This window comes from Larimichthys crocea, chromosome XI (genome assembly GCF_000972845.2).
Source record: "Larimichthys crocea isolate SSNF chromosome XI, L_crocea_2.0, whole genome shotgun sequence".
Lineage (NCBI taxonomy): Eukaryota > Metazoa > Chordata > Actinopteri > Sciaenidae > Larimichthys > Larimichthys crocea.
In genome coordinates, this window is record NC_040021.1 from 5334312 (window position 1) to 5353236 (window position 18925).

The 18925-nt window shown below is 42.3% G+C and overlaps 1 protein-coding gene and 1 long non-coding RNA gene across 10 annotated transcripts in view; one reads left to right on the top strand and one right to left on the bottom strand.

Annotated features, from left to right (window-relative positions):
- Positions 1-18925, top strand: part of dlgap2b (discs, large (Drosophila) homolog-associated protein 2b) — a 95594-nt gene that overhangs the window by 40488 nt on the left and 36181 nt on the right. For all 9 annotated transcript variants that reach the window (XM_019272477.2, XM_019272597.2, XM_019272755.2 and 6 more), the window contains one exon: positions 9903-11056. In XM_019272477.2, the coding sequence (XP_019128022.1) occupies positions 9903-11056 (1154 nt within the window). The remainder of the gene's footprint in view (positions 1-9902; positions 11057-18925) is intronic.
- Positions 1-18925, bottom strand: part of LOC113746914 (uncharacterized) — a 71491-nt gene that overhangs the window by 32001 nt on the left and 20565 nt on the right. The gene's annotated exons all lie outside the window — the stretch shown is intronic.

Below are 18925 nucleotides of genomic sequence, written 5' to 3' on the forward strand. Positions count from 1 at the left end.
CAATGTGTGTAGAGATCTATATATATATATTTAGAGATGCCCTGAAGGAATTGTATGTTACAGCTTTAGGAGCCTTTCTATTGTGGGTAAATCAATGCAGTGTGGGAGGCTTCACAGGCTGCTGCACAGTGAGCAGTGATGGACTATAAGCTCCCTATTTGGCGTTTTCTTCCACTGAACGGCGTAGAGAAGAGACTGGGGCTGTGTCCAGGGTGTGTGCCATCACTACCACATCAGCTGGTGTCTGCCTGCCGAGGATAGAGCAGCAGCAGCAGCAGCAGCAGCAGCAGCAGCAGCAGCAGTGGGAGGAAGTGGGCGGATATATCAAAAGGTGAAATGCAGCCTCTGCTGCAAAGCTACGTCCAACTGAATATGATTTTGTCTCAGTTGCAAGGTCTAACACTCCTTCCACTTATATAATGTTCACTGCCGTCTCCGTGTGCATGAGCTGAAACACATTACCATTAAAGGGCTGTCTGCTTCTTGCTGTATCTGCAGAACTGCTAGAGTTATAACGCTCTCATTACCAGTCAGATGCTTTGGTTATTTTCGTTTCAGTAGATATATTGATATTTGTTTTTTACCATATCACAATATGAATCGCATTATTGTCAAGTCATGCCAAGTTTTGATAACCTAAACAGATTCCTTTGGGTTGTGCTCCAAACAAACTAGTTTGTTGTTGTTGCTCAAACATGGTGCTCATTTTCAATTTAGCATGAAGAGAGTGCAGGAAAAAGTTGGTGTATAGATAAAAGTAATATGCAACAGACTTAAATCTCCACTACAAAGACAAAATACAGCAGCAGAATAAAACCTCAGATCTATGTGGCGTGATGAAGAAACGATTCAATCAGACGTAATATTTTCATCATATTTTCTACTTTGTTTTTCACTATCTGAGGTTTGATCACTGACAGTACAAAGAACGAGACGTTTTGAAGCTCAAAATCTGTGGTACTGGCAAAAATTGGCTAAGTCGTGGATCACCGGTGGCCCTGAGGCGTGCTGAATGATGCCTGGGTGCTCAAACAAGCCATCTGTAATGGCACCTACCTGTCAATCAAAGTGTCAATCAAATTCTGCATAACTTTAAGCCTTAATATAATTTGAACAGTCGAGTTCTATATAAATTCATCCTCAGTACAGTTGTCATGAACGGGGAAATTAGCTATAAAGACCAAAACTGTTTTTTGTACCAGGCTGTAAACATGTTTATTGGACATTTGAACATGGGGACTTATGGAGACTGACTAGCTTCTGGAGCCAGCCTCAAGTGGACGTTTGAGGAACTGCAGTTTTTGGCACTTCCGTACAGACTTCACTTCCTGCCCACGGAGGTTACAGCTTGAGCCTGACTAGCGGTCATTTACTTACATCACCTTGTTGCACCCCTTTTTACTGTAGCACCTTCAGCTGCTGACAAACTTCTTCGTAATACAGCCATACTAGCGTAACGGTAGAGGATGGAGGCACACGTTAATTTACATCTTCTTTTGATTGTCTGGAAATTTGCACTACATTTGGATGGAAACCTATCTATCGAGAGGAGGGGATGCAGTAATTGTTTAAATGGAGATAACAGTGCAAACTTTCAGACAGGAAGGATCCTCAAATGCATTTAGGATGTTTTACCATGAAAGGTGAGAAAAGCATTTGTGTGAAGAATGGAACAAAGTGTGGATTTCTCACTTCCAGAAAGTGAGACAATAAACAAGTGTCTTTTCATATCTACAAAGTCTTCAAGACAGGCAGTTTACTCCCACAGTCCACAGACTCTAAAACGACCACAGGGTTGAATGTCCGTGACTGTGTCAATGAACAGGCAACCTGTCCAAATGTGTCTAGTGCATGCTGGGGCAGGAGCTACACTCCTGATGACCCTGAGTAGCAAATAGTGGGTAGAGAAATTACTGGGCATCCCTGAATATTAACATTTTGTCTAAAAAGAAGGGGGTGCTAAGTGCTCTCACTCCTTTTTTTGGCAGGTTGTTCAAGGCGTGGGCACAACACCGCAGGTATACAGGGATATTCTGTTAATTGGTGTATTTATGGCAACAAATTACTGACTGTGACATCGACACAGCTTAACCTGAGTGGGATCTTAAATACAGCTGATGTATGTTATTCTTTAGACAGTTTGAATGTGAGTCATCTGACAATTTCATAACTGACCTGATTTGTTTGGATGGGAAGTGGACGGTTGCTTTTCTCACTAAGCATCTGTGGTCAGTCTTTATTTCAGCGACCAGGCCAAGGAAATGATCCGACGAGTAACAACCATTGATTAAGAACGGATGTTTTTCGCTCAGCGGTGATCGATACATTTCAAGGATGTTGTTTTCCAACTGTGATTCATGCTCTACAGTTTGGCTGCCTGTTGCTCTGTTCTTCCCCGTGGCTTTAGCTAGCCGTGCATTGGTGTGGAGGAGGAAGGCCTCATTTATTCAAAGTTATGCAATCATCTTGGGAAATGCTGGCCAGGCGCAGACTGTAGCGGAGCTTTAACTTAGCAGCCAGCAGCTCACTGGTTTCTCAGAGAGCAGAGCAAGTAGAGAGGCTTTCCTTACTTACTGATTTCTCCTCTGCACTAGCCTTAATCTCTCCCCCACTCAGCATGTGGCATCTTTGTCAGGAAAAACAGCTTTCCAGGCTGCATCAGGTGCTGACAGAAGCACATTTAAGGTAGAGTGGAGTCAGCCTGTTGAGCATGCACCACAATAGCTGTTGCATAAGCTGCGATACAGGAAGGCTCTCATCAATGTTTCATGGAGGTGCAATGTGAGCTCCTAAAGAGCCGAGAGGGAGCATTTGCATTCATGGATCATGGAATAAAAATCAATCAAGACAACCCGACGCATTTATATTCAGCACGTCACACGGCAGCAAAGATTGTCACATTCCTGCAAAATCTTTCATTGTCGCCAATAGTATATCAATTTATACAGTGTAATTGACATTCACACCATGTATTCATGCAATCTTCTCAAGAGTAAATGTAATCTTCTGAAATGTTCCTTTCACCCTAAAATGGAAACAAGCTTGCTTGCTTCTCTGAAAAGCCTTTCAGGAGCTTAATTCTCTCTTCTCTCTGAAGTCCATCAATCTCCCCCACTCCACATGTCCTCTTCTTTTTCCCCCCTCGCCTCTGGCTTTAGCTCTCCTCTCATATAATCAGTTCGTATTGTTCGTAGATGTACATGTGCTAAAAGATGCGCATGATTAGTTATTTTAACCTATATTTAGCGAAACAAAGCTGTCCTTTTACACGGATGTCCTGCTTGTCATTCACGCACTCGGACCTGGAAGCTGCCAAGAGCAACAATCTGTCGGACACTGAGCAGTTTGGGCTCGAGTGGATGATCAAAGGCACCTCGGCCGGACGCAATGATGGGCGTATTCTTCGCCCCGACTTGTTCTTGCAGGGGTTGAACAGACATTGCAGCAGATTTACAAGCAGAATCAGTGTTCAAAGATACTGACTGACATAAAAAAGAGAACACAAAAGAACATGGACTAGTTTGAGATGTGCAGACTAGTCCAGTCCAGTTGGCGACCATTATTCAAACCACTGACTGTATAAAGAATGTACAGCGTATGTGTGACGTCACCAACAGCTTTCCGAAGGTCATGTTGGTAGTCCAACCTCTTCCACCTACTGACTAATCAGGCAAGGACGTGGATTATCGGTGGACCTGAATAATGCCTGGGTGCACTAACAAGCCATCGGCAATGGCACCTACCTGTCAATCAAAGTGGCCACACTGTTAATTATGCATAACTTTAAGCCGGAGATTGACTTGTCCTGTGTCAGCCTTAAGCAGCCGCTACGGTTTCTGAAGTTTTTGGCACCTTCGCATTGGCTTGATTTCCCAGCCACGGAGGTTCAGCACTCTTCTGCTGACTTAAACTGGTGCTATTGTAGAATCAGAAGTAAGAGTTGCGTGGAAACATTAAAGTCTGTTTAAAAAAAAGCACATTGAAATACTCCATGGAGCACCTCGAGCAGATGAGCTGGAGGCTAAAGGCGCTCCACAGTTGCATCAGCTCATCGTAGGGATAGTGGGTGGTATTGTCCAAGATAGAGCTGAGGATCTCATCGTGCCTTCTGCTGCTGCCTGCAGGGTATCCAGACTCAGCCCTATGACACTGCTTCTTTTTAACCCATTTGTTGAGCCCGATGGCATCCACTGCATTCATGTCACCTCCCCCTCACACAGAGAACAGTGCACTGGCCATTATGTGTTAGAAGTTGCAGAGCAGTCTGTCCGGAAATATTGGTTGACACAAGTCACCCCAGGGAGAAAATCAGAGTGTGTTTGTGTTGTCACACTAACTCCCATAACTTGACTTCACCACCTTCATGTCAGCACTACGGATTGGTGGCAGTTGTCATTGGCCTCCTGCTCTGCTACAGGCTCATTTTAGTAACATTCAATACAGATATTTCAATATTCTCAGGTAAAAAGCATCGATCAGTGACGACAAAGGCTGAAGAAGATCTCAAAATGTGGCTCTAAATCTATTGGGAGCACTTAGTGCAGTATATGGACCCTTTTCTTTCCTTTCTTTTCCTAAATTGTGTGAACCCCGAATTTGCTGGATGTTATCTATGCACTAAGGGTACAATCAGACAGGTGAATCACCAAGGTCATCGGGCGGTGTGTGGGTTTGCCGGGGTCGTGTCTATCTGTGCTTAACATAACCTCTGTGAAACAATCAGGAAATAACTTTTTATTTAGCTGATTAACCGACTTTATCGACCGCAGCGCTCGCTCACTCTCATTCACTGTCTATGTCTCTCACGCCCAAACCATCTGAAAATGAATCTCGTTTCTGTCACTATTTTGCAGTGTAAATTGAGAACCAGACACAGATTTAGAAGCTGGGTATCAGTTTAGTCCATGAATCCACTTGGAAGGTCTCAGTTTCAGAGACATTTCAGGCCGACTGTGGAAGCGTTTGACTGATCTGAGCGTCTGATTGGTGGATCGTCGGGCTGCGTTTTTCTAGTTGGATCTGGCTCAACTTCTCCGACGCAGGTTGCTGCGTTTCTTGTAGACGCCCCCGCACTACCCTCACTCACATGAATGAAAAAAACCTGCATTTTCACCGCAGTGCTGGATCCTGTCTGAATGAACTGTAAAGAGGGTTAACACTAAAGTATTAGTAGATAATTACACTGTAGTCTACTTCTGCTTTACGACGGATTCATAGAATGAAAACATTTTAGCACATTCCTGCTAGTTTATTTTCATCTTTGTGTCTCTCTGTGGAAACTGATTCATGTAAAACTGACTCGACTTGAAATGAATTGGTTGACAACTAAAGAGGCCAATCTGGGTTGAAAGATTAGTCTCTAAACAGCTGATTATGGGATAATCAAACTACCTCGAGAGAGTGTATGTAATCAGAACGCTGGGATGATTGAGAAAATGCAGATCAGGCTGACAGTGATACAGACACTACTCTGTGGAAGCAAAACAGATGTTTTGTGCCTCCTGAAAGAGTATTCACCATAATATTCATGTTGCCATGTAGTGATACATGATTGCTGAATTAGTCTGTTTCCCGCTGGTGTGAACAGGATTGACGGTGTAACATTAGCATCTGCAAACCAAATCTCTATAAACTGTGGCCACATCATCACCTCTGAAAGTATTTATTTCAGGATCATTGTATCGTAGACTAGTTTCTTTTCTTTTTTCTTTGGTAGGACAGATCAAGGGACAAGGTTCATGCTTGGAAAAGTTTCTCATGTCGGATCATAATGACCTTTTGCCAGACTAGTAGAACTAGATAAACAATCATGGTGACAACTTGGTGAAAGTACCTATCAAGCCAAAGTTGGGCCAACCAAACCAATGTCATCTGACCTCAGCAAAGCCAATGTAGATATAAAGCCTCTGCAGCTGCGACCTGCATCTCCTGCATCAAAAGGTGCATTAGGTCGGAGAATGGTGTGGAAATGTTTCTGATGTAACTCTTGCCCATTTCATTTCATTCAGACTAGTGTGGATAGATGAGCCGACATGGCAGCTGTGTTATAGAGCTAACCGATGGCATTCAGATGACGACCGTGTCGCTTGAATAACCAATTTCAGGCTATCAGTAACATCTTGTAAGACTGAAATGATTAAATTTGGAGGGAGGGAAAAAGCAGATTATTGTTTTGAGAGAAAAATGAATGGGTCTCACACAGGTACTGAAATATTTATACTACCCTCTAACTAGAAAATCAGGGTTTAAAACTGGCGTTTTTAACGTCTCACTGCAGCTTGATCCAAGCTGATAATGAAAAAAATGATTCTTATTTTTATTGGTTCATCGCTGCATAAGTGAAACGGCATTTAAACAATATGTTAATGAACGCACAGGCATAGTGACACATTGATCGCATGTTTCAAAGTACACGTTAAGACTGCGTTATATCACACAAAAGAGCATGGCATGTCTTTGTATGTAGACACACACACACACACTCTATCTCTATGCGCATTCCTTACTATTGTTAGCGTTAATTTGACACATTTTGTTGCCTAAGCAACCAGTCAACGTCATGTACTTCAATGCGGTGGACTGGAGAGATAAGTAAGAGGGAGAGCTGTGATGGTGGAAATGAGATAAAGAGAGGACGACAGAAGGATGGTGCTATATTCGGTGTACAGTAATTATGACTGCAGTCACATACACAAGCGTAAAACCTCTGCTTAATGTCTTATACTGTAGTTAAACCAATATTTGACAAGACAGCGGTATAAACCAAAAGACAAGAATAATTACAACCACTTAAGAAAAACGTTGGTACAACAAATCACGCTCATTTTAAAAGGTTAGTGTTTTAAAAGTGTTTTTGTTGCTCAACTTGGGAGGGATTTCTTGTAAGAGACATTTAAACTCCGTATTATAAGACATATTTAAAGTGATGATCAAATGTGCAAGTCCAAGTTTTGGTTGGTTGACATTCATTTAAAACTCTACAAAATGGCGCACAGTTTGTAACAGTGCACCAAACACGGCCGCACATAAAATAAATCAAGCTTGAGTGTCTGTGTATCATTCTACATACTGTATGTGTCTTTTTTTTTTTTCTGAGGCCGGGATCCACCCCAAACAACCTTGAAAATCCTATTATAGTTCCTGGGTTTTTCAGCAGTGGTTGCCATGACAACTGTGAATTTTTATTTCTGGCTCCTTTGAAAAAGGGTGTGTGAGATCAGAGATCCCAAATGTTATGTAAGCCGATGTGCACTGTTCCAGACTGGGGTTTTCCTGCTGCAGAGAACTTAAAGTAATTAATTACAGGGGAATGGCAGACGCCCGAGGCGCTTTAACGTCTTCTCCCGATTTTACCTACAGCCTTTATCACATACTGCTGAGATGTAGGCTCTGATTGTCATGCAGGGAGCTGAGCGCGATGACTGATGCTTTTAGTGACACTGCTCAATATGACACATTTTTGTTGAAATGTTGTTTGTTTAAGACGTCTTCTTGCATATTGATCGGAACAGAAATCATTATCAAGATTTGTGTTTGAGTCACAGAGGGAGGAAGATAATAAATACCGGTCGTGCATTTGACAGCGGTAAATGTTTTAAAAAAAAAAAGAGAGATGAAAAATAGAGCTGGAGGATAAAGAATGCACTTTAATGGGATTGTAGGACAAACTGGCAACTGTGACATCAAGTTAGGATTCGAATAAGAGATAATCACTGTTGGATAAAGGCATTTGATTCAAGTACTGCAAAACATGATTTGCGCCTGATTTCCCAACTTCAACATAATCTAATTATAGAAATGCTTGTCAAAAATATGAATGTGGTTTTTGGAGGTAATCTTTCCTTCAAACTGGAAACCTCTGTTGGATCCTGTGTGCAGCATTTAGCAAGGCCAAAATCCACCGGACACGGATGTGTGACGCATTCTGTGTGCACCACCGGAGCTAATCGCGGCCGTTATAGTCAGTGTTTCAGCCCCAGGAGCGGGTCTCCACTTAGCTCCCTCAAGAATGCGTGGCCAGAGATAGAGACGGTTTTTAGATTGTCTGTTCAGGGCTACTGTAGAAACATGGTGGTTCAACAGTGCACACTTATTCTACGGCAAAAAGAACAAAAAAAAAAACATAATGATTCTTATTTTCAGAAGATAATTATTGTATATTATATTCCATTTCTGTCACATTCTGTGAATAGAGCCACCTAAATCATTCTAAATTCACACTGGACCTTTAAGAATAATGTCAGAAAATTGGTTAATTTCATAAACACAGTATGTGCAGTGCAATCTTCAATAAACGCGGCGGAAATGAAAATTAGAGATATTTTCCTCGGATTCAAACACGACACAGCAAAGAGCTTACTTATAGCCATTAGTAGTTTGAGTTTCAGAGCATTACCAATGAGGTACTACCGCCTGCAGGCACAAAGAATTGACTCATATTCCGGTCCTCTGCTGCATGCAGACACTGTGTATCAAAGCTGTATGTCTAGCAGCTCTGGTGTTCATTTAGCACAGATTGTAGTGCCCACAGTATTGATCAGAGACATTGGACAATGGTACTCCCATTCTGTAGAACTATACACATGCAAACATAATAACACGGTGAGTGGAAGGGAACGGCCTTGATATGAGTCTTTGCATTATTCTGTTCTATTATTGAGTAAAATAAATGTTGGATATAATAAACTCTGAGTTTAGTATGTGCATATCGTTACACATCGTAACATATCGCGCCTCTCTCTGGAACTTTTTAACCCCTCGTGTATAAGATATTAAATTCACTCATCTCAAAGTCTCTTTGAAGTTGCACAACATGTGTTGCCCTTTGTAATCCCCGCCCAGCGATGAGTACCCAGCTCTTCTTAAAATAATTAGACATATAGCCGATAACGGGTCCACCACTGCAGGGGTTGAGGAATAACACTTCTATAGTAGATTCCAGGTGAGCAAGCTTAATTGGTTGAGAGAATCAATCGCTACTTACAAGATTGATGTGGGGTTTTTCTTCTTAAAGAGTTGGCCTAATGATTGCGACTAGTCGGCACAGTGTTTGCAGGTGAAACTCCCAATGTTCAATAGGTTTCCTGCTGCTTTGCTGCCAAAACATGGTCATAGTCATACTGTCTACTTGTTTTTGTCAACTCGTTCCTGTTCCTCTTTGTTATCGACAATCAACCGTCAAGTCTTCTCTTTATTCGCTGATACAGAAACTAAACTGTCTGCAGAAACAATAAAGATTCAAGATTTTTTTAGGTCATCATAGCTTGTAGGAGAAAACCAGTCATCTATCACAAATTATACATTAGAAGTGAACTCTCTTTCATTGAGCTTTAAAACCTCCGGGCTGCTTTGAGGGCAGAAGTAGAACTACTTCTTTTTAGATGAGATCTGAGAATATATGTATGTGTGTGTGTGTGTGCTTCCAATGCTGTATTAGAAGTACTGTAGCGATTGTGATCATGTTTTTTATACTGCAGGTTAACCCACTTCATTAGAAAGGTTAACAACGTCAGTTACAGTAACTACGAAGCTCTGTGATTAGGGATTGCCATTCTTAGTTAGAAATCGTGATAACTTCACAGTGAACTGTAATAAATTCTCATTCGTTTAAAGAGTGTTCACTTGGATTATAGGTCCATACTCTGATGTGAACAGCGTATGATAATGACAAATGATATATTTACACATTTCTGTACACGCATATAAAATGCCAGTGTTTCTGAGATAGTCTCCAGTAGGGGAATATCTGTCATGTTCTTGCTTGTAATTGTAAGGAGAACCACAACTGCAATTTCATCTTATGGGGATTTGTACTGGAAAAGGTTGTTCAGAGTAATTCTCTCTCAAACTTTCATGAATCTCATTCCTCTCTTTTCTTCTTTCTTCCCTCTTCTCTGAAACAGACCAGAAGTTTTCACCTTGGTCTCCGTCTCGAAAGTTCAATGAAGGCAGACGCCCCCCTCCAGCCAGGAACATGAAGGGCTTATCGGGCAGCCGGTCCCAGCACCAGATCCCTTTACCCTATGGCTTGGACTATGACCCCCATGTCCATGACCTCCACACTCACCATGGCTCTGACTCCCGCCACCCGTCCTACCTGCTCAGCCCCACGGAGAGCTGCCCCGTGGACTTCCACCACCGCTACTCGCCGCGCAGCTCCATCCACTCTGACTGTATGATGATGTCCCCTGTCATGATGCCCCCAGCTGCTGCGTCTGACCACATCTCCAGCAGCACCTTCCCCAGAATGCACTACAGCTCTCAGTATTATGACTCAGCAACACGGGAAGACTGCGCTGCCATCACAGCTTCTGCCACCTCCCCAGCTGTCACTGCTGCTGCAGCCGCCGCGGCCGCCTCCTCCCATCTCGCCGGCACCAAGAGCAACCGCCTTCCTGCTAACCTATTAGACCAGTTTGAGAAACAACTGCCACTACACCGCGACGGCTTTCACACGTTACAGTACCAGCGCACCTCCACCACCACTGAGCAACGCAGCGAGAGCCCTGGCCGCATCAGACACCTAGTTCATTCTGTCCAGAAGCTCTTCACCAAATCCCACTCCCTGGAGGGATCATCCAAGATGAACGGCACAAAAGGTGATATTGGAGGTGGAGGGGGAACAGGTTATCACCATCACGGCCACCACTCCACCAAACACGGTAGCAAGAGGAGCAAGAGCAAAGAACGCAAGCACCGCTCCGGCGGCTGGTGGAGCTCCGACGACAACCTAGATAGCGACAGCACCTACCGCACACCCAGCGTCATGTCGCGGCACCACGGGGAACATGTCAGCCACTGCTACCCAGATCCCATGCACAGCCACCACTTTGGAGACCTGTCACTTAAGACCTCTAAGAGTAACAATGATGTCAAGTGCTCGGCCTGTGAGAGCATGGCCATGGCGCCCGAGGGCAAATTCATGAAGAGGAGCTCCTGGTCGACACTGACGGTCAGCCAGGCCAAGGAGGCCTACAGGAAATCATCGCTTAATCTAGAGAAACCCATGATGCACACAGACCTCAAGCCTTCATCGCGGACATGTCACTACCTGCAGGTGAGTGGTACTTTATTTGTTTACGTTTTAAATGGAACAGAATAGAAGAAGGAGACAGAATATTTAGATATTAAAAGCTGGATTGAGCCTTCAGTTTATTAATGTGTGCATCTGGTTATATATTTTACATAAATTGGGACTTTTGATTGTAAAATGAACAGCTCGTTCTTTCTTTTATTTAATTTGGGAGGGAGCACCTGTTAGCATCTGTCAAACTGTCATCAATCATCTTTATTATTAACGGGCTATCATTCACTGAGCTAATGAGTTTACGTACAGTGAGTGTTATTTAATTCATGGCAGGTTAAAAACTGAAAGACTGACTTTGGAACTTTGATTTTTGGTTATTATAGTTGCTATATGCACTTTAAATACCCATACAACCTTACCATACAGTAATGATGCGGCTCTTTTTCAAGCCATTCACTAAGACCAAGAAAACAAAGTATTTAAAGGTTGTCTTCCAGTGACAGATTGAAAGGGGGATAAATACATAAAAACACTGAACATCACTTAACTAAAAATATAACAAACAATAATTGAGATCAATATCCACTCCATAGAGGCCCTTCTATAAGTAAAACGCAGTGATTGATGTATTGATTGGAAATCCTGCTTGGAGGCCTTTCGGATTCCACCTTTTCTTTTTTGTTCCTCTCCTGAGGGCAATTACCGTGTGTCCAGTGTGAGAAGCCAATATATTTAACTAGGATCCCCCTTTGTGCAGTCACCTCAGGGAACTGTTGTCTATTAAGATGTAGAGATCAATCAGTGTCATGGTGGAAAACAATGAGAATAAAGGGCTACCCAGAGCTTGACTGAAATGTAGAAAACACACAGCGTTGGTGTCTGAACGAAGGATACACATCGTTCAGGCAGAGCTGACGTAGGCGGTTGTACGTTATAGGCAGCTTTTTGGGTTTCTGTCTTTGCTATCCCACTGACACATTAAAATACTGAACTAGTTTAGCCACAGGTACTGGCGTCAAAAACATAGTGTAAAGCCAAGTGTCTGCAGCTATCTTTGATTCAATTTCTTTTCTTTTTTTTTTTTTTTAATATTCGGCACTTAGCAAACGCTCTCACTCGGAGTGACTCACAATGAGTGCAACGTTCAAAAAGCTGAATAAATTCTCTTTTAAAAAAAGATTAACATGACAGTGATTTAAGATCTACAAATCAGGAATTTCAGAGCCTCCTGAAACTAAAAGAAAAGGGGCCTTGTCAGGACTTTATAACACATTTAAAGGGCTAGCTGTATGTTACACTGTCCTGGACTCACCTACATATACCTACGAAATGGTCTACTGCCTGTAATGGGGATGAGAAGAGCTGAAGTGATTGGCCTTTATTAAAACACCCCCCTGAAGATGATGTACTTGCTTTGTATTCACCCTGCTCTTGCTCCTTTTTCACTTGCCCTCTCAGGATGCTTGTACCTGTACACAATCACAGAAAATGCAAATGCAATTTGGAAGAAATTGAAAACGGAGTTAAACGCATGCACCGCAATCGACTTTTCCCGTCCATCTTATTTTGTTTGTACTAATGTCAGTGGATCAACATATAGCTGTCCGTGGAGAGGGAGGCGAGGTTGAATCTTTGCATGTACTTTGATGTACAAAGACACAAACCCTGCAGTTGTTTTTTGTGTCGCGTGGACAGAGAGAGTCTGTTAACACAGAGGCCTTTTCACCGGCATTTGACGAGCTTATGTGTCAGCGGGCAGAGACCCTGCAGCTGCCACATGGGCACATCCTGCACTGAGCGTGTCCACACTGAGAGCCTCATTCAGGGGAATAAGTGAGGAGGGGGGTGGTGGGTCTGTACACAGGCATCGTGGTCAACACTGTGTGCTCATGGGATTTTAGCTGTTTGATGTGCCTGGGTCTTTTAGGTCTGTGCTCACTTGTGATGAGGAGGACGGGGCTGCACGGGGCAAGTTGTTGACATAATCTTGTTTCAGTAGGTGTCAAGTCCTCTGACCAACAACCTCTGTTGCAGGGTGAAGCTTATGTGAAACAAAATGACTGTTCCTTAAAGGGAAGTATAATCTGTAGACATAAAGCTTAATTGAAAAGCTCTAAATTAGGTTCAATGCAGAGACATTGTGTGTTATGACAGTGCTCATATAAATGACTGAACCATTGTATTAAGAAGCTGCTAATTTACTTCATTGTAGACGGAATAAATGAATAAAATTTCCATGCTTGCTATCAATCACTTTGAGCCTAATAAGCCAACCTGATTAAATATTTTTCCACTTAATTTCTTTGTGTTTATATTACTTTCTTTCAAATTTTACTCGACGTTTCTAAGACTGACTTTTACTAATGTCTTCTATCACTAACTTGGCCACGTTTCCTGTGTAATAGAAATACTTTATTTTAGCAGCAGGATTAAGCCGCAGTAAACAAAAGTGTAAATAAATAATGGTTTGGCCTGGTCCCAGCATCTTTAGGCATGTTTTGAAGGTAGGAAGAAACAGTACTGAGTGTGCACCAAAGGTAAACTGTATAAGATTTCTGCAGTATGCATTATATGTTATATGTCTCAACTGTAGGCAGTGGAGTACTTCCCCTTCCATGTAATAATGAAATCTCTCAGGCGATGGTGATCTCTCTTCTTGATGTCTCTATTAGAGTATTTACTGTTTCCTAAATTCCCTACTAATCCCTAAAGATTGAGCTGGCGTCCTCCCTTTGACATACAGAGGCCGTCGCAACAAATGATGTCCCTCGGGGCGCGCCCTGCATTTACAGAAGGTGATACTGTACGTACAAATAAACCACCAGAGAATTTACCTTTAAGTAGAGGCTCCGGGTGAAATTATGAAGACAGATTTGGGTAATAATCTGCACTCCTGTCAAAGGAGGTTAAACATCCTGCGCTCGCTTACAAGTAGCTGTCAAAACCTTCCTGCAGAATTCAGTAGACGGCATTGAATGACACGAATCACACCTCCAACCACTAACCAGCAGACTGTGGGAGGAAACTGCAGGACTCGTCGACTTATGGACGACAAAACTGTTCTGCCAGTTCTTCTCACAGGTTAGCGTTTTGTGTGTTAGACACACATCTGCTATGTGGTCTTATAAAATCATCCTCTGCAGTGACAAGACGCTTCATCCCGGGGTTATTTTTATACAGTACAAATATCCTCAGTGTTTAGAAACTAATGATGGTGTAAAGCAGCTTGCCTGTCTAGCCACCTCGGGGACACAGCTGAACATGTCCTTTCAGGTGTAGCATCAAATGAGCACAGGAATAAGGTAATGGTAATGAGGCAGCGAAATGCTTCCAGGAGTGATGGCTGTCTTGTTAACCACAGTCCCGGGCGATCAACGGCCGTGCAATAGGAGGTAAATTATTCTTTTACTTTATTGCCGTCTTTAGGTCTGATTAATCCACTTTCAAGACAACTGCTGCGTTTTATTCCACTCATGTGGGAGAGGATAGATGTATGCACGGCAGATGAGCGTACGTGATCAGTTTTCATGTTTTACCTTCCAAAGTTAGGGTTGGACTCCTTCATCAGACACAAAAGGTGGCGCCCATTATCTCAACATAAGCAAACTAAGTGATTGTCAGTCATTTTTCCGACTTTGACAGTGAGCCATGCTCGCCGAAAGAAGTCGTTTTGGATTTGAAAGGAGAGTTTTCTAGCAGCATATGGTCTGAAAGCATCAGAACCCTTTTCATCTCGACTATAAAAGCGTTTGGGGGGAAAAACCATCTGAGCAAAATATACTAGATTAATGATGGAGCTACGGGTGCTATTATTAGCGTTACTAAATCTCAAAATGTTTTACCATTTGCCACCTCACACAGAGGAGAAAAATGTTCAGCATTTTCACGTAAGTGCGTTATGCTCTCTAGTCCTTCACCTGTCCGCCCCGCTGAAGCGAGGCATCAAATTTAGAGAGGATATTGGATGTTAAAGGAAAAGACTGAGAGTGGGGGGGGCAGATGGCAGACAAGAACAGATAGCGAGAACAGAAGTGATGGAGAAGGCAGTACTCTACCTCGAGGAGTAAAGATGGGAGTCTCGGCCACTTTCTGCCTTCTGTGAGAACAGTTCAGCGATTGTGTCAGAGAAACAGCTATATGATTGGGTAAAGTGAGTAAGAGGCAGATCATTAGGGACAGCCCTGCGCCGCGGGCTTTTGTTTCAAGAGCTAAGGCTGCCCCATCCACTGGGACAAGAGCTACAGCTGTGCACAGTGTTGTACTTAGAGACTTGTACATGCCTGATCAATATTGTTGCAGAGCGTGTAGTGCACGACACTGCAGCCTGACACCATAAATCACCATATTCAGGAACACAAAACCTCACCGTGTTTGTTTGTGTTATGAATCACAGGTCAATCTCAGTAATATCAGGCGAGCTAACATATTTAATATGACAATCAAAAATGCTGAGTGGGATTCAGTAATGAGAACACCACACGGTGTATATTAATTAGCACACAATCATTTGATCATTATGTTAATCCTGGTGCTGTAATGTCGCCATTTACAGTTATTACACTACAAACACGTAAAGCTATCTGTGCTACGTGACGTCATGATCATATACACATTTGAATATTGATGCTTTTTGTAGTTTTACAGTCTTCTCAGACTTGATGGCACAGTATAGCTAAAACATATGCCGTGCTCCTTTGGCTGTCAATTAGAGTTGAACCGGATACTTCGCTGAAACGAGTATCCGGTACGGATAAAGCACTTTTGCAGAGTATTATACGAGTAATACGAGTCAATATCTGTGCACATACAGATGTATTGTGTTGCTGTGTCCCGCTCTGCCCTCTCCTTCAGTCACTCAGGTTCGCGGGTCTTTTCCGTTAACGTTTAGGGTTTCTTCAGGTTTGTGTTTACTTCGGTTTGTACTTATTAACCAGTAGAGTTCTGGTAAACGTGGGTTCGTTCAGACGTGGTGCTTGGTAGAATCTCTGTCTCTATCTCTACAAAACTTGTTCTGTAAATAGTTTGTTTGCTATCGTGATCAAAACCATAGATCTGAAGCTCAATGCTGATGCTGTCCTGTAAATAGTTTTCTAATCAGCAATAAATATAACGATTTCTGATCTACCTCATGACAATCCGTCCCACTTCCAGGTCAAATACCGCCCACTTCTGGGTTAGGCCCCGCCCGCTCCGAGTATGGATACGGATACAGATAATTCATATGGTTTACAGATACAGATACAGATACAGATAACGCTGTACTCGCTCATCCCTACTGTCAATCAAAGCTAAATTAAGAGCTCGTGTGTTTCTTGTATTAGCGCCGACGCTGTGCAGTGTGCCGGTTTAAAAAGTTACAGCCCTAGTCCTCCGGGGGATGACTGGCAGCCTTTGCTGTGCAAGCATAAAACTACATAAACTGCATCGCCAAAGAGTGTGAGGCAAATTCTATGAATCTTTTTTGTACAAATCCTTGAATTAATGTTTTGATTTGCAATGAGCGCTGACACAAAGGTTGTTTTATCCGTCTTATTCAACTGGTTTGATGATCCTGCACATGTAAAGTAATACTTGACTTCATTTTACAAAATGTGCTGATGAATCTCACCCGGTACTTCAGATTAATTTCCTTCCATGGACTCCATTAAAATGAATAAATGGAAGGGTAGATTGTGGATATTAACTAAGTTATATAGTTGTTGAAACGCAGAAAAATCTGATATTGATTAGAGAGAATTGATTTAAATGTTGGATCTACTATGAGGGGTTTGTATTGTAAGTTCTGAGAAACAAACCACTGCCAGTATAAAGAACGAACAGGGTATGCGTGACGTTACCAACAGGTTTCCGAAGAGCTGTTTTGAAGCTCTAGCTGCCGCCATGTTGGTAGTCCTGCCTCTAAAAATCAGCTACCAGGCTGTAAACATGTTTATTTCTGCGGTGAAGTTGGACATTTTAACATGGGGACTTATGGAGGTTGACTCGTTTTGTATCACTTCACAGCCTCGGAGGTTGCGGCTTGAAACAAACCTGTGATCATATTGGTGTTCCACCATTTTATCGTCCAAACCTCTTGAGATTTATCAAAGAAATCTGAACATCTGGGGGGGAAAAAAACATAGCAAAAACATACAGATGCCACACTAAGCCTGGTCCTGATTATAACCCACAGCACTATCACCGCATCTGTCTGTGCATATTAAATATCCACAGTACATGACCAATTCTCTCACAGGATGCAGTGCTCCTTGTTATTACCACCCACTATCGAGAGAACACAGATGGGATAGAGCCTTCACTTAGACTCTCCCACACACTTCCAGGCAGCGTCAGGCTAATAAACATTGGCTACCCGGGTTTTTGTGTTTATTCCAGACAAACCGCTGCTGCCGCTGTCGGAAGTGTAAAACCCACGGCTCTTAGTGCGACACAGGATTTTACTGAGAAAGACCTAAATGACAAAAAGGTGATTAGAACAGCTGGTGAATGAGCTTTTCTAATTATATTTTTTGCTACCTTAGAAAGAGATTTTATATTTACAGATGCAGTCAGCGATTCTTTTACTTGTTGACATGTCACGTTCAAATTTAAGTCAGAGCTTCTTTTAGACAATTTTCACTTCATGACAACAAGAAGTCAGTTTTGCCTTAACAATAAATTACTTTTTAGGGAAGGTAAAAAAAACACTTGAATTGAAGTATTAACTGTTCTGCCTTCTTGCGCTTCCTCCTATTTTTAGTTAATATCTTTATTATTCAAATGTCACTGTTCTACAAGCTGAGATTTCATTACATTCATCACTAAAACTCTGAAATATAATACAGTGAATAAACTTAATTATAAACTTAATTAGTTTGGATTCTGCCTTTGTAGACACATTGTTACTTTCAGTAACATACAGTTTGATTGTTGTATTTCAATATAGAGTAACCTACGATTAAAATGCCTGTTGCTGGTGTGTTGCAGAAGCCAAGTTAAAGATAATGTTATCACTGTAAAACAATGACAGATGTCTCTATTGGCTATCTTACCTGGTACTGGCACTGGCCATGCTTTCTTGTTTGAGCCAATATTGTAACAAGTCAACTAGAATGTGTCCAATTCTCACACTTCTTTGGCCAACGATCAACTAGAAAAAGATTTTTAAAAGAAAACTGGAGGTTTCCGACGTCGATCAATCTGACATCCTGCCACTGACCGGCTTCAACACGTGCATAACGACAGACAAACGTGTGTACGTGCTTTGAATGCTTGGATACTTGTAAATGTACAAAGTAGGAAACAGGCCGCGAGAGTCTGAATGTGTTTGAATTTTTTACAACTGTGGACAGAGCTCACTGAAGTGGCTTCTTTGTGGCCCTCCAGGGTGCACATGCAGTAATGACACGAGAATAATGAGAGGCAAACCCATTCAGAAATATTCCCAAGTCTACCCGTTTCATTATTCTGGCCAAATACAGAGAAATCCGTTCTGTCCAGTTAAAGTAATAATGAGTTTTAAATCCCACAATATTCACCAATAGGCCTAATGTAATTACTGAAATTACATTTCACTCCTGCATTACTGGAAGAGGCAATATAAGTACAGCAACACGCTACATGTAATTCTTTGCTGCCAACACTTGAGTACACACCAGCTGTGGCTCTCGAGGACATCAACCGCTTCTTTAATTGCTTTGGTTTAAGCTATTTCGCCAGCGGTAGTTAGTGTTTTTCATAACAATGATACAGAGTGTCTGCTCGTGGCTGCAGATATGAACTCAAATCCACCCAGAAGAATCAGATACAGTGGCTTTGTCAAGGTTAAGTACTGAGTTTTAATTTGAGAGCTCAGAGGGGAGTGAGATAGAGGTGGGAAGCAGGGATGTGAATCAACTTAATTGTCTGTTTAGGGAAAAA